The 15,340-nt window shown below is 47.6% G+C and overlaps 1 protein-coding gene across 1 annotated transcript in view; it reads right to left on the bottom strand.

Annotated features, from left to right (window-relative positions):
* The window catches only part of Znf704 (zinc finger protein 704), a 200,323-nt gene that overhangs the window by 21,500 nt on the left and 163,483 nt on the right, over positions 1-15,340 (bottom strand). Inside the window, exons 5-6 of the mRNA XM_076563795.1 lie at positions 8,507-8,607; positions 1,998-2,265 (exon numbers count right to left, since the gene is read on the bottom strand). Coding sequence (XP_076419910.1) covers positions 1,998-2,265; positions 8,507-8,607 — 369 coding nt within the window. The remainder of the gene's footprint in view (positions 1-1,997; positions 2,266-8,506; positions 8,608-15,340) is intronic.

A 15,340-nucleotide genomic window follows, 5' to 3' on the forward strand; every position in this document is an offset into this window, starting at 1 on the left:
TTCTTCAGGCTTACTTGTGTTTTGTTTGTGAATTACAAATATTTCAGCTAGTTACAGTGGTTCTGTATCTGACACCATTGGGAAATACTTTGGCGATTCACAGAGTTTATCCATAAACTCTTCATTCATGCTCCAGATGACTCAATAAGGACACTCTTGAGAATTAAAATGAAAGTTAAAGAAGTCTACAGACAGAGAATGTTCACCCCCCCCCCACACCTTTCTTGTTTTTAATTTATTTTTAAAGATGGGTCTTACGTGACCTACACTAGCCTCGAACTTGTTACATTGCTGAGGCTGTCTTCACTTCCCACGTGTTGGGATTAAGGGCGCAACATCATGCCCAGCTCCATGTGATTATGACAGTGGAAAGCCACAGTAGATAGTCATATAAACTATCAGAATGATTAAAATCATTACTTCAATTTAATTTAATGAGACATTATACAGTTATTTGGATTTTTTTTTTTTTTTACAAATAGGTAAGGAAATGTAATTTCAAAAATGCAAGGAAGGTTTTCATGAAGTTGCATGAGTTACCTGCAATTGTTGGGCTAGCCACGGCCTGCGCTTGGAGGATTTATTTCTAAGGCCTTAGGCTTCTGGTCTGCTTCCAGCTATGGCCCAGGAGGTTTGGGTGGGTAGTGTTCCAAGAATTTCCATTTGAAACAGTTTCTGGGGTGCTGACACTGTTGAGTTGGGGAACATTGTACTCTGAGAGGTTTAGCTACCTACTTAGAAGCAGGGGATGCTGAAACCCCAGCTACATGGTACAGGCTTTCTGTCATCGCTCCAAAGCTTGCCAAGCAAAGCTCAACTTTTTATTTTATTTTAATTTTTATTAAAAATTTTAACTTAGCTATGCATGGTGGCATACATCTTTAGTTCCAGCACTTGGGAGGCAGAGGCAGGCAGATCTCTGTGAGTTTGAGGCCAGCCTAGTCTAGTGAGTTCCAGGACAGCCAGGGATACTGAGGGACACGGCCTCAAAAAACAAACAATACTTTTAAATAGATGTATTGTGTGTGGACACATGTGTGGCATGGTGCCTATGTAGATGGCCAGAAGACAGTTTTCAGAAGTTGCTTTTCTCCTAATACCATGTAGGTCATAGGGGTTGAACACTGTTCCTCAGGCTTGGTGGCAAGCCTTACTTGTATACTGGCATCTTGATGGCCCCTTGACTTGACCTTTTTGAGACAGGGTGTCACTAAATAGCTCTGGCTGACCTCGAACTTACTCTTGTAAATCAGGCTGCATCGGACTCACAGAGCTCTCCTGCCTCTTCTGTCTCCCAGATGCTGGGACTGAAAATGCGTGCCACCACTCTTGGCTTAATTTTCACGTATCACATACCTGTAAGCTATAGCAGTCATCAACTTGAGGGCTTTATACTGCTAAGGTTTGTTGTTTTTTTTTTTGTTTGTTTTTTGTTTTGTTTTTTTGTTTTAATCCTTTGAACAACTTCCAAGGGACTGGGTCTTCAGCTGGCTCTGGGGAGCCTAAGAATAATCTATGGGTCCATTTGAATAAGATCATGACTTTCCCCGCCAGCAGCACTGAAGACTGAACAAATGATACAAGCACTCTGTACCACTGAGCTACATCCCGACCCCTTTGCCTTTTTTTTTTTAATGGTAGCATATCACCAAGTTGCCTGGGATTGTCATGGATGTGCTCTGTCACCTCAGTTTCATACTTGTAATCCTCCTGCCTTAGCCTCCTGAGTTACCAAGAATCCAACCTTGGGCTACCAGCCCCTTAAACTCTACAGCCCAGCTATGGCCTCAAATTCATGATCCTCCTGCCTCAGCCTCTTGAGTGCTGGAGTTATAGGCATGAGCCACAACTTGAGGCTTGAGATCACGACTAAGGGGAAAAACAGAAAAACCAACTGAGTTACTGGCTGCCATGTGTGGTGCTGTTTTTTCACTGAGTTATCTTGCAGTCCCAGGCCTGAGGGCTACTGGTTTTGACCAAGGACCCTAGTGAGTTACCTGGTAAGCGTGGTCGGTGTGCACGAGGTAGAGGCTGGTTGGGGCTGAGCGGCTCAGCGGCGTCATCAGCTTGGTGTCTGTTTTGGCACAAGGACTTTCTGTTCGGCTGGAGTCTGGGACAGGAAACGTAGGGGGGGAAGCCAGGGACTGTGAGGGCGACACTGGGGCCATGCTGCTCAGGCCCTCAGCCACCGAGTCCGTGTTGAGCTTGATCTCGGTGTAGTAGAAGTCCTCTTCTCCATCACTGTAGTCAGATTCTCCAACTCGCCTAGGGCAGGAGAGAGCAAAGCTCAGCGGTCTGGCCTTTGCCTCCATCTTGGGCAGACCATTCCCTCAACCTGGAATCTGCTCCTCTCTGTCGGCCGCCAGCCTATGTTTATTGTATTTATTCTGCAACACTCAGCTACGCCCTTTGAGGGAGGTCTTCATCAGCTTCTGCCACGATTTAAACATGCCCACTACCAATGCTGTTTTAGTAACGTGATTTCCAAACTCTTGTGTTAATGGTATTTAGAAAGGGGGTCTTGGGAGAGGTTGAGAGGATGTGGGGGCATGATGGAACTAGTGGCTCTGAAAGAGAGAGGAAAACAAGCTAACAGATTTGGTTTGTCCGGCCATATCAGGTTCAGATGTAGCGAGGGAGCCCTCACCAGATGTTGAACAGATGTCTACACTATGGTCATAGATTCAGCATCCAGAACCATGAGCCAAATAAACTTCCATTTCTTTCACTTACTTGGTATCAGCTATTATGGCACAGCAACAGAAAATAGAGTAAGGTTTCTTAGAGCAATCTTTCTACTACCCATCCATCCATCTACCTACCTATGCATCTACCCACCCATTCATCCACCTACCTACCTATCCATCCATCCATCCATCCATCCATCCATCCACCCACCCATCCATCCATCCATCCATCCACCCATCCATCCACCTACCTACCTATCCATCCATCCATCCATCCATCCATCCATCCATCCATCCATCCATCCATCCATCCATCCACCCATCCATCCACCTACCTACCTATCCATCCATCCACCCATCCATCCACCTACCTACCTATCCATCTATCCACGTACCCATTCATCTACCTACCTATCCATCCATCCACCCATCTATCCACCTACCTATCCATCCATCCACCCATCTATCCACCTACCTATCTATCCATCCACCCATTCATCCACCTACCTACACACCCATCCATTTACTAGTCTGAGAATCATTTATTGAGAATATATTACATATAAAACATTCTACTTCCTAACAGGAACAAAACATAGACTCTGCCGTGATGGAAATTTTTGTTTCGGTTTTGGGTTTTTTTGTTTTGTTTTTTTCAAGACAGAGTTTCTCTGTGTAGCCCTGGATGTCCTGGAACTCACTCTGTAGACCAGAGATCTGTGGGCCTCTGCATCCCGAGTGAGTGCTGCAATTAAGGAAGTACGCCACCACCGCCAGGCTTGATGGAACTTTTAAAGTCTAGAGGCAGAGAAGAGATCCACAACACACAGCCATTTAGTATATGAGGCTTTATAAGTCCCAGTAAAAAAGATTAAGCAATACTGGAGAGTCCTTAATTGAGGTCAGTGGTCGGGAGGGGTCTTACATTTACACAGGCTGCTCAGAGGAAGTGACAGGCAAGCAGACGCCCGCAGGCTGGGCTTTGGAGGATGGCACGGAGCCTACAGGCGGCTGGGTTTGGTGCTTTCACGGAGAAACGTCCCCATAAGCTCACGGATTTAAAGACTTGCTCCCCAGTTGGTGGTGCTCTTTGGAGAGGTTATATGACTTTTAGGAAGTCCAGCCTCGTGGAGGAAGCACATCACTAGAAGTGGCCTTGGAGGGTTTACAGCCACGCCCCCTTCCTGCTTGCTCTCTCTGCTTCCTGCTCCCGCCACCTGCTACCACGCCTTCCTCTCCACAATGGACTCCTATGGTGATATTTTATTTGTACTGAAATGTGATTTTAATTTTATGTTAATAAATAAAGTTGCCCTGGGGTCAGAGCTATTAGAGCCATAGCAAGAGCGTGGTGGTTAGAAGAGCTAGGTAGATTTCTGTGTGTTCAGGGATACAGCCAGTATTGGAGACATACGCCTTTAAGACCTGGAGGGCGGTACTTACAGGCAGTGATGAGGCAGTCATGTGGTTGGGTTTACAACCAATGAGAAGGCAGAACAGAAAGACTATTTAAACACAGACAAACAGGAAGTAGCTCTCTCTCGGGGAAGCTAGGAGCACTGCAGGAGGTAAGATTTTATCTCTGAGCTCTGACCTCTCGGCTTTCTCTTTTACATTGGCTCTGTGTTTCTTATTTTAATAAGACGATTGGTTACATCTACAGACTCCAGCCCTCTGAAACTGTAAGCCACAGAAACCTCTTCCTTCTCTAAACTGCTTTGGTCACGGTGTCTCATCACAGTAACAGAAAAGTAACTAATACAGCAGGGCCGCAGCTCTGGAATGAAGGCCGAGGCAGGATCTGATAGGGCCTCCCTCGTTGGCCTCAGTGATGGCTTTGCGATCTGGAGATTTTCTTCTGGAGGTTACAAAAGCCCCTGGGAATTTTAGGAAATGGACATTATTTTTAAAGGACCACTATGGTTCTTGTCTGAAAGTTGAGAAAGTTGGCAAAGTGCAGGCAAAAAGGCCTTGGAAGTGGATGCTGCCATCTGTAATAACTGAAAAGCATCAGTAGTGGTGGGGGATGGGGGATGAGAAACCACAGTCTAGCTGCATCTTAAAGGGGGGAGGTTAGGGCTCATCTGTAGTCTTCTATGTTCCCTTCAAAGTACAGTTGTCCCTTGAGTTAACACCTTACTGTGTTTTTGTAACTTTTTTCCTTTTTTAATTTTAAGTTTTGGTGTGCATGTGTGTGTGTGTGTGTGTGTGTGTGTGTGTGTGTGTGTGTGTGTGTGTTTGGGATTCCAACTCAGGCCTCACTGACAAAGCAGCATTAAAAGCCCACTAAGAGAAAAGTACTTCCTCTGGTCAAGAGAATAAAATCTTCAGCCTGGGTGGAGAACTAACCTAGTCAAGGTTAGGCTGGTCAATCAGGAGCCACCCCCTAGGAAGGTACAGTCACTCCTAGCAAGGAAGGCTCACCACGAGGCATGTCAAGAAGCTAAATGGAATAATTATTCCTTTGAAGGTTTGTTTTCTTTTCCTGTTTTTCTTGTTTTGGATACAGGGTCTCTTTATATAGCCCCAGCTGTCCTAGAATTCACTATGTAGACCAGGCTGGCCTCAAACTCATAGAGATCCGCCTGCCTCTGCCTCCTGAGTTCTGGAATTACCAACTTGCTCCACCACACGCAGCTCTTTAATGAAATACTATACTTTTCCTTCCCAGAATTCCTATATATGAGCTCAGTCCTTACAGGCCACTGTGAGGGTCTGCCGCGTCTGCCTGCCTTTCTAAGTCCTGACTTGCCCTCAGTTTTCCTGTCTCTTTCAGGAGAAACTAAGCATGCTTTCCTGGTTCACTGGCCTCCCTTACTCTTCCTCACTATGTGGCTCCCCACACCCCTGTGACTGTCCTCCATGATGACTTATACAGGAGGTTTCTGTTTGTTTTTTAGTCCTCTTCTCCATTCTCTTCCTCCAGGCAGCTGCTGAGATTTACAACTTGCCTGTCCTAGGCTCATTTTAAATTCAAATGAAATTCTCCTCAAGCTCCCAGCTGAGTCTGTTTTTAAATTATTCTAATAATGAAACTTAGAGTCCAAGAGGGGACCTTGATTTCCTGGGTATCAGTGCTTATTCAGAAAACTCCTCACTGAGCCATCTCTCCAGCCCTGTTTTTTTGGGGGCTCTGAAAACCTCTTTGTATTCTCACTGTGACTACAGTTCTCCAGGACTGTCTTTTGTGGATCTCTGTACCACCCCACATGTAATCAGCGTATCTGGCACTGAGGAGGCACCTACCAAATTCAGCATGAACGAGTGATACAGGGGCTGTTGGGGCAATGGGAGCTGAGACCATACTTTCTGGAATTGGATTTTTCAGGCTCAGATTGTGATAGACACTTTGAGTGTGATCTGGCAACCCAGCATGGTCCCATGCCTTGCTTGGCGTCTTTATTTATAACATGGGATCACAAGAATACATCTTTATTGTATGATGGAATAAGCATATAAATATGCATGAATACTTCTTTATTTATGATGGAGTAACCATAGAGAGCTTGATAATGTACCTGGCGCAGGAAAGGAAGCACTACTGAGTATTTAGTAAATAAACGCAGGAACTAAGCTCCAAAACCTCCTTCTCCACTCCCACTAGGAGACTACTATCCCAGGGACTTTAATAAGCTTCTTTAAGTACAAGAAAATTGTGCTTTCTCACAGAAAGTTTTGAGTTAAGTAACTGTCACGACTCAACATTTACTCATCTTGCTAATTTCCCAAGAACTATGTATTCCACTCCCTGGAATGGCTGAGAGCAAGGGACATCCCTCAGTTCGTGGGCACATGTGGCAACAGCCAGAGGTTGCTGACCGAATACTTGTTTCCTTTTGAATAATTCCTATATACTAAAATGAAGTGTTCTCGCCCCGACTTTCTGCTTGGCCAGATCAGTGGCTTCTCACAGCCTCGTTCCATTTCCTCTAAGCTCCAGAGCGCTGGCATCTGGGGAGGTGTCTCTGTAACATATCGGGTCAGGTGGGGCTTGGCTTTCTGACAGGCATACCATTGAGGACCCCAGAGAGTGGGACAAGGAATGAGTGCCTGTTCTATTCCTGTCCCCCCCTGCTTCCTTTCCAGTCACAGGCAGGCTGAGCTGCTGCTGGTTGCCAAGTGCTACTAATAGACACCCAGACCCGAGGGAAATGATGAATTCTCCAGGGGGACGGAGGAGGGTCAGCCTCTGAAGACTGGGGGCTGAGGAGAGGTTGAGCGATGTGGAGGAGGTAACCATGCACTTTTTAAGACTGCGTAGTGTGCCTGAAGTTTCATCAGATGCAGGGCATGTTGTTTTTGGGTGGGGTTGACATGCCTCCCCAGCCATGGCTCACTAACTCGCCCAGTATCCAACAGTGGCATGATTGGGCACACAGAATGAGGTGAAGGTTCCTCCCTGGCCCTGAGAAAGCACAGGCTTTCTGGAGGTCCTGTAGACTTTCAGGAAGTCCTTTCCTGTGCAATGGCCAGCACGACGGTGAAGAGCATGCTGGTTAAAAGGGATCCCAAGGAAGCCAACAAGTGGCTGACCCTTGAATGCTGCCCACGCACTGTGAATGCAACATCCTGGATCTCTAAATACTCGTCCATGGAGCACACAGGCCTGCTTAGCAGGGCTAGCTGGCAAGTTCTTTCGAGGCCTTGAAATTGCTCTGAGCTGTTTGTTTATGCCAGTCTAAGCCGTGAGATCTGACAGGGTAGACATCTCACTGGGGTGGGGGTGGGGGCGCTACAGTACTGTGACATTTCCTGAAGATGCAGGCAGAGCCTTCAGCCAGGGTAGCACAGCCTGGCCTCACTCGGCCACATCCCTGATGCTTGGTGACCTTATGGGCAACCTGCTTTACAAAGCTTTGGTGCATCCCAAACACCTGCCTGAAGACTTAGGGGACCACTTCTGTACTCCTCTTCATGGGTGCAGACTGGGGGGCGGGTGGCAGACTGCAGTCACCCTAGAACCCTTTGTTACTGTCTCCCTACACCACTTTTCACAGAGCACACACTCGTTTTGTTAAAAGGACCCTTCCGTGTTGAGTGCACAGACCTACTCTGGTGTTGACACTTGCCTTGTACACACTGTGACGACCACGGTTACGCAGCATACCTTCTAAACCCCGGACACCTGGACAAGACAGACTCAGGACGAAAGCATGGACAGTTAACCCACCACTGCCCCTGGCTGGGAGTCTGGCTGCATGTTCCTAACCTCAACTGTCTGTAGGAAGGTTCTTACAGCCTCTGAAGAAAACAGAGGTCACTGGAGCAACAGACTGAGCCTGACCATGAACTCTGGCTTTATCACTGAAGGTGTGGTGACTTTTTTCCTTCTGTCTTTTTTGGGGGGCTGGGGGGTGGTTCATTCTGAGACTCTCTTGGAGTGGCAGTAGCTTTTGAGGTTCTAAGTCATGAACATCATCCACTGCAAAAATAAAGCACAGTTCATTTGGCAGACACCAGGGGCTCAAGGACTCCTTGAAGTATATTCCCAGCTCCCAGGGGAGGAGCCCTTGTGGTGTGCTTTATACTCTGTGTCTTTTGCACAGTTTATCTTTGGCCCTCAGAGGTAATACTTGACTAATCATTTTCAGGTGGTCCTAGGGATCAGACTGAGGACTTGTCTATACCATGACTCAGAAAGTAGCTTAGGGATGCTGGGCAGCTGGGTGACTTGGTGGCTGCCTATGGGCAGAGTCTGCCCCTATAGCAGGGAGCGGGAAGAGTCTGAGGCACAGTGTGCTGTGCAGTATCAGAGCCGAGGTGCTGGGGCCATGCTGGGAGGCTACCCCAGCTCCGAGGGGCGGGGTGGGTTACCTTACCCGAGGTGGATGGCCCGGATGTGCTTCTGGATACCGGCTGCCGTGTTCAGTACCTTGCCGCAGTTTTTCCAAAGGCATTTGAACATCACCTTCATGGAGTTCTAGAGAGGAGAGGAAACAGCATCACAACCCACGCAAACCCACCCACAGTTCCTTCCTTGTCACCCCTGCCCATTTCCCCTTCATTAGACACGCAACAGCGCGTCATCTTCTGGACAACTGAATTCTCCACTCGGGGACCGTCCCGGCTGGAGAAGAGCTTTGCAAGCTCGGACTCCTTCCATTTCTTCATGAGAACCAAGCTTTGCTACTTATTTTGATCACATTCACAGAGGTCCCCATGGCCACTGGGGTCACCCTGGCAGTGGCTAATATTAACTAAGCGCTCAGTAGGGGAAGGCGCTGCCCTAAGTACTTATTTAACCCCCAAGATGGATGTTGCTAGTAGTCTCCATGTTACAGAGGGTTTCAGGGAACCAAGGAACAAAACTGGAATCTGCTCCAGAAGCCAGTCTTCACCCCAGGGCACAATCACAGGACACTCTTCAATGAGGGTTTAGCATTTTCAAGAGCCTCCCAGAACACTGACTGAGGCCACCATTACAAAATAGGAATAGTAATGGAATCCCTAGCAGATGACCGTGATGCCTTAGTGACGTCAGGGGCAGGAACCAGCAGACCTGGTTCAGAGGCAATCACTCATCACAGCAGGGTAAGTATCATGGAATTATTGTCATCGTGTGCCCTCAAATGCACTTAAATGTTTTGCAGTGCTTGGGATGGGATGCAGGTGCCTGTACATGTTAGTGCTCCACCACTGCACTCCCGTGCGAGTCTGAATGAAAATGGCCCCACAGGCACAAAGGGACTGGCACTATTGGGAGGTGTGGCCTTGTTGGAGGAGGTGTGTCACTGTGGGTGGGCTTTGATGTTGCAGAGGTTCAAGCCAGGACAGAGTCTCGGTCTCTCTTCCTGCTGCTTGCTGATCTGCAGAACTCTGAGCTCCTTTTCCAGCACCGTTAACCTCCTGCATGTCACTGTGCTTCCCACCACGATGATAATGGACTAACCCTCGGAATTGTAAGCCAACTCCAGTGAAACCTTTTCCTTTACGAGAGTTGCTGTGGTCACGGTGTCTCTTGACAGCATAGAAACCCTAAGACAGCTACATCCCCCAGTTCCCCTGGAATGAAGTTTTATTCAGTTTTTATATGTATATGTATGCATGTATGTGTATGAGGGTATGGTGGTTTGAATGATAATGGTTCCCACAGGGTCATACATTTGCATGCTTAGTCACCAGGGAGTGGCACTGTTTGAGAAGGATTAGGAGGTGTGGCCTTGTTAGAGGAAGTGTGTCACTGACAGCGGGATTTGAGGTTTCAAAAGCACACACCAGGTCCATCCAGTCTTTCTCTGCCTCTCTCTGCCTATGGACCAAGATGTAGAAACTCTCAGCTACCAATATCATGTCTGCCTGCATGCCACCTTGCTCCTGCCATGATGATAATGGACTAACCTCTGAAACTACAAGCAAGCCTCAATTAAATGCTTCTTTCATAGGAGTTGCGTGGCCATGGTGTCTCTTCACAGCAATAGAACTCGGACTAAGACAGGGTGTGCCTATGTCATGCTGTACACGTGGAGGTCAGGAGTCAGTTTTCTCCTATTACAGTGTGGGTCCTGGGAGTCAAACTCAGGCCCTCAGGCTCAGGTGGGCATGTGTCCTCCCCTGCATAGCTATGCCCACTGCCTGGAGAGAAAGTCTCAGTACAATTAAAACATGCTGATTAATTTGTAGCTCTTTGCTGCAGCATGCAGGAAAGCTCAATTGAGGATAATTTAGCAATAGCAAACAGTTTCTTTTTTTGTGCATGTGTTATTGTGTGTGGGGACACGGGTATGTGCACATGGAGGCATGTGTGTGTAGAGGCCAGAAGATAACCGTGGCTGCTGCTTCTCAGGCATCACTCACCTCATCTTTTGATGCAAGGTCTCTTATTAACTTAGAACTTTCCAAGCAGACTAGGTTGGCCAGCCAGCAAGCCCCAGGAGCTGCCTGTATCCACCTCCTCAGCACTGGGGTTACAAGTGTGAGCCGCTGAGCCTAGCTATTATAACTTTAGTTCCATCTGGGGGTTCGAGCTCAAGTCCTCTCAGGCGCTTCACCAACTGAGCCGCCTTCTCAGCCCAGGAAACAGTTTTTGAGCACACAATGACCCAAATTAATTCAATATCAAATGCATAATAATTCCGGGGTGTTTCTGGGAGCCCTTACCCATATGGTTGCATTAGCGAACTTCACGGTAGGATTTGTTCTCTACACCCACCCTCACTGTATAATGCTGTCATTCCATCTACTGCCAACAAACATACCTGAACATCTTAGCCCAGGTTTGAGACTACCACGTTATGAATTGCAGTGTTTACTGTACATCAAGTTTTCTGCTGTTATAGAAACAAAAATGGTTTAATCATGCAAAACAAAATTTTCATATTCTAGTCCCTCAGCATGTAAGTATCAAATTACTTTATCTTTGGATTGTACTGTATTAAAGCATTTGATTGTAAAAATTGATGTTTGCCCTCTAAATTCATATTTCTACACACACAGAACAGTGCAGCTCTCAGACCTCATCAGAAAAGTTTATTTTTGTAGTCGATGGCAGTCAGTATAGAAACTGATAACCGGTCCAGGGACAGAGAGTAAGCATCTGTGGCGTGCTCAGCCCAAAGTGGGGCATCTATACCACACCCCTCCCAATGCGGCTCGGGAACCATCTCTAAGCAGGAAAGGAAAGACTGTAAGAGCCAGAGAACGGGGAGCACCACAGTGAAACGATGTCTTCTGGACATGACACGCCCACTGCACTCACGAGGTCACAGCGGCTGTGGTTGCTGTGTAAGACCTGTACAAGCCGAGCCTGTCAACACTCCAACGCAAATGCGCCCCCACCTCTTGCAGAGAAGCTACTGACAGATGATGGCTGCTGGAGGAGGGAAGAGTCTGTTTTTTCAAGTGTGTGGACGGCCCCATCGCCACGCAAAATTGGGCAGCACTCATTAGACTCAACAGGTCACAAAAAAGAAGAAAAAGGCGGAAAAAGACAAAGTCCTCTTAATGACTGGATCTACTGACTGCAGACCAAGCCTTCAAGATGAGCATCTTGGAGAAGGGTGTGTGTAGAGGGGGAGAGGGCTTCATATTCCGACTATAACATACATGCAGAAAGGTATTCAGCATACCAATCCTTAGGTTAATCTTGAGATTGGTGATGGGCATTAGTTAGGTTAATCCCTGTGGTGGTAAGAATGAAGACGTCCCCCACAGGCTCAGATGCTTGAGTACAGATCCCCAATTGACAGCTGTCAGACAGGTTTAGGAGGTGTGGCCTTGCTGGAGGAAGTATATCATGGGGGTGGGGGTGAGGTGGGGGTTGGGAGGGGTGGGGAGGGGTTGGGGGGGGGTTGGAGGAGTGTCCTGAGTCTCGGAAGCCTGGTGCCATTCCAAGCGTGTTGTTTCATGCTTGTGGTTCGAGATGTGAGCTCTCAGTCCGGTGCCTTAGACATGGGGTTTTATCACAGCAACAGAAAAGTAGCTGATCTTATCCCATGCGTACTGAGTACACTAAAAAGGAAGCTGTAATTTACTTTTCATTCCTGAATGTCTTTTTGAGAAGAATTTGGTTTTGTTTTTGCACATGGGCTTGCTTGCCTGTGTGTGCACTGTGGGTGTGCAAGTGCCTGAAGAAGCCAGACGAATGCACTGGATCTCCTGCAGCTGCAGGCACAGCAGCTGTGGGCTGCCTGATGCAGGTGCTTGGAACCCCGGGCTCCTCTGCAGGAACAGTGAGTGCTCTAATTACAGAGTCACCGCTCCAGCCCTGGACGTTCTTTTTTCAAATTACGTCTTATTTATTTTGTGGGACTGAGCAGGTGTTTGGGTTTGGCAGCCAGTGCCTTTACCCACTGAACCATCTCACCAGCTCCCATTCTCAAGGGAGTTCCTGATCTGCCATGTTTGACCCCACAGGTCATTCTGTTCTGTCCTCTACCCTGCTCAGTGCCTCAGGAGGCTGGCCTCCATGCATAGAATCAACGGGCTCCTGCCCATGGGTTTCTGGTTGGATGTGGCCAATTGGAAGTAACAGGAGGATGCAGCAGGCAGGAGAAAATCCTGATTCCCCTGGTTCTCATTTTGGCAGGCCACAGCTATGTGTGGTTACATTTCTCTTCTGGAGTTGCCATTTCTGCCAGGTGGTCACTCCTCCAGCTGAGGTTCTAGAGTTCTGGTTATTCCTAGGTTCTGGTAGTCCCTCTGCTGAGGTTCTAGAGTTCTGCTAATTCCTAGGCTCTGGTAGTCTCTCAGATGAGGTTCTAGAGTTCTGGTTATTCTTAGGCTCTGGTAGTCTCTCAGCTGAGGTTCTAGAGTTATGGTTATCCCTAGGTTCTGGTAGTCCCTCTGCTGAGGTTCTAGAGTTCTGCTAATTCTTAGGCTCTGGTAGTCTCTCAGCTGAGGTTCTAGAGTTCTGCTAATTCCTAGGTTCTGGTAGTCCCTCTGCTGAAGTTCTAGAGTTCTGCTAATTCCTAGGCTCTGGTAGTCTCTCAGCTGAGGTTCTAGAGTTATGCTAATTCCTAGGTTCTGGTAGTACCTCTGCTGAGGTTCTAGAGTTCTGGTTATCCCTAGGTTCTGGTAGTCCCTCTGCTGAGGTTCTAGAGTTCTGCTAATTCCTAGGCTCTGGTAGTCTCTCAGCTGAGGTTCTAGAGTTATGCTAATTCCTAGGTTCTGGTAGTACCTCTGCTGAGGTTCTAGAGTTCTGGTTATCCCTAGGTTCTGGTAGTCCCTCTGCTGAGGTTCTAGAGTTGTGCTAATTCCTAGGTTCTGGTAGTCTCTCAGCTGAGGTTCTAGAGTTCTGCTAATTCCTAGGTTCTGGTAGTCCCTCTGCTGAGGTTCTAGAGTTGTGCTAATTCCTAGGTTCTGGTAGTCCCTCTGCTGAGGTTCTAGAGTTCTGGTTATCCCTAGGTTCTGGTAGTCCCTCTGCTGAGGTTCTAGAGTTGTGCTAATTCCTAGGTTCTGGTAGTCTCTCAGCTGAGGTTCTAGAGTTCTGCTAATTCCTAGGTTCTGGTAGTCCCTCTGCTGAGGTTCTAGAGTTGTGCTAATTCCTAGCTTCTGGTAGTCCCTCTGGTCACTTGCTCCTTCACGCTGCTGTGGCTGTGGCGGTGGATATGCGTGATTATTAGATCCTGGCTTGTCCCATCATCCCTGTTCAACTCCCCAACCCCATCTCTACTTTTATAAGACTAAGCTCCAAGGTCCACAGTGTGCCATGGACCCTCTGCCAGAACTTGAACAATTAAAAGGAAATAAAGGCCATAAAAGAACATGAGTAATGATTTTTTGGGGGAGAGAGAAAGTGATAATGTGATGGTTTTAGTTATTTGTAAGTTTTTTAAAATAACAAAAGTTTATAAATTAAAAACAAATGCTGGGCCTTTAGTCCCAGCATTCAGAAGGCAGAGTTATATAGATCCCTGTGCGTTTGAAGCCAGGATGGTCTACACATCGAGTTCCAGGCCAGTCAGGACTACACAGTGAGATCCTGCCTTAAAAGAAAAACAAACCAGCAAAACAAAGCAAACAAAGCCTTGACTTGACTAATACTGCTTACCTAAATTTAGAGAAAACCAAACATAAAGGAAGGATCATCTCAGCTTCAATGGACCTGGGCAGCCAGCTTCGCTCTGCACCGGCCAAGGGTGTGCTCCCCTCAAGGCCAAAGCCATTTAATGGTAGTTTAATTCTTTTCAAGGTCCCCTCACTCTAGCCAGCTGAAATCAACCCTCTGTCCACAAACAGACTACTTGCTGTTATGCTGGAGCAAAGGCAAGCCACAGGGGGAGGAGAACACGAAAAAATAGCTAAATAAACAACGCCCAAATTGCTGCACGGTCCAAGCTGTCTGGGGGAAGCCAAACCAAGCAGAGCGGCCGGCCAAGCCACTGCGGCCAAGTGTGAACGGCCCGTCTGTGCTCAGCCTTGGCCTCTCCTCAGGCCTCCAACAGATGTGCTGCCCGCAAAGGCATGGGGCAACAGCTGAAAATTCGCCCCCAGTGGAAAGCACTCCTGCTGAACATCAAAGCCAATGTCAGCTGACTTGAAGGCTCACAAAAGGCCTTCTTCACAAAGAGCAGCTGAAGGACAGAGAGGGGCCAGGGAGGCCCCTGTTAGCTGGAATCGCCACCTCCTTGCCTCATCTAATATTACAACGTCCCACCCCTCCACGCCCCGGAGGCCAGGCACACCAGACCACTGCAAACTCTGAATTTTAAAACTGTCCTATGTGAGACGTGGAGACGTTTCCTGGCAAGCTCTTTAGATTAGTGGCCTGGTGCTGAGGATTGTAGAGAAATTCTAGAGATGCTTTCCCTGGGCAGCCGGATTGAAGACTAAATGCCCTGGGCTACTGGCTACAACCTTGGACCTCAGCTCTCAGTCTTTTTTTTTTTTTTCTTTTTCTATTACTTATTTATTTTTCTGTTTGAGTTAGTATTTTGCTGTGTAGTCCAGGCTGGGCTTGAACTTGAGATCCTCCTGCCTTATGTTCCTGAGGGCTGGGACTACCACCCCTAACCCACAATCCTATTTTTGTCCCCCAAGACGGGGTTTCACTATGTAACTCTGCCTATTCTGGAACTCACTATGTGTAGACCAGGCTGGCCTCAAACTCACAGGGATCTGTCTGCCTCTGCCTCTGCAACCCCCCACCCCCACACTGGGATTAAAGGTATGTGCCATTACACCTGGCCACACTCATATTTTAAAGTGGTTTCATA

The sequence above is a fragment of the Peromyscus maniculatus genome, chromosome 2 (assembly GCF_049852395.1).
Source record: "Peromyscus maniculatus bairdii isolate BWxNUB_F1_BW_parent chromosome 2, HU_Pman_BW_mat_3.1, whole genome shotgun sequence".
NCBI classification, from domain to species: Eukaryota; Metazoa; Chordata; class Mammalia; order Rodentia; family Cricetidae; genus Peromyscus; species Peromyscus maniculatus.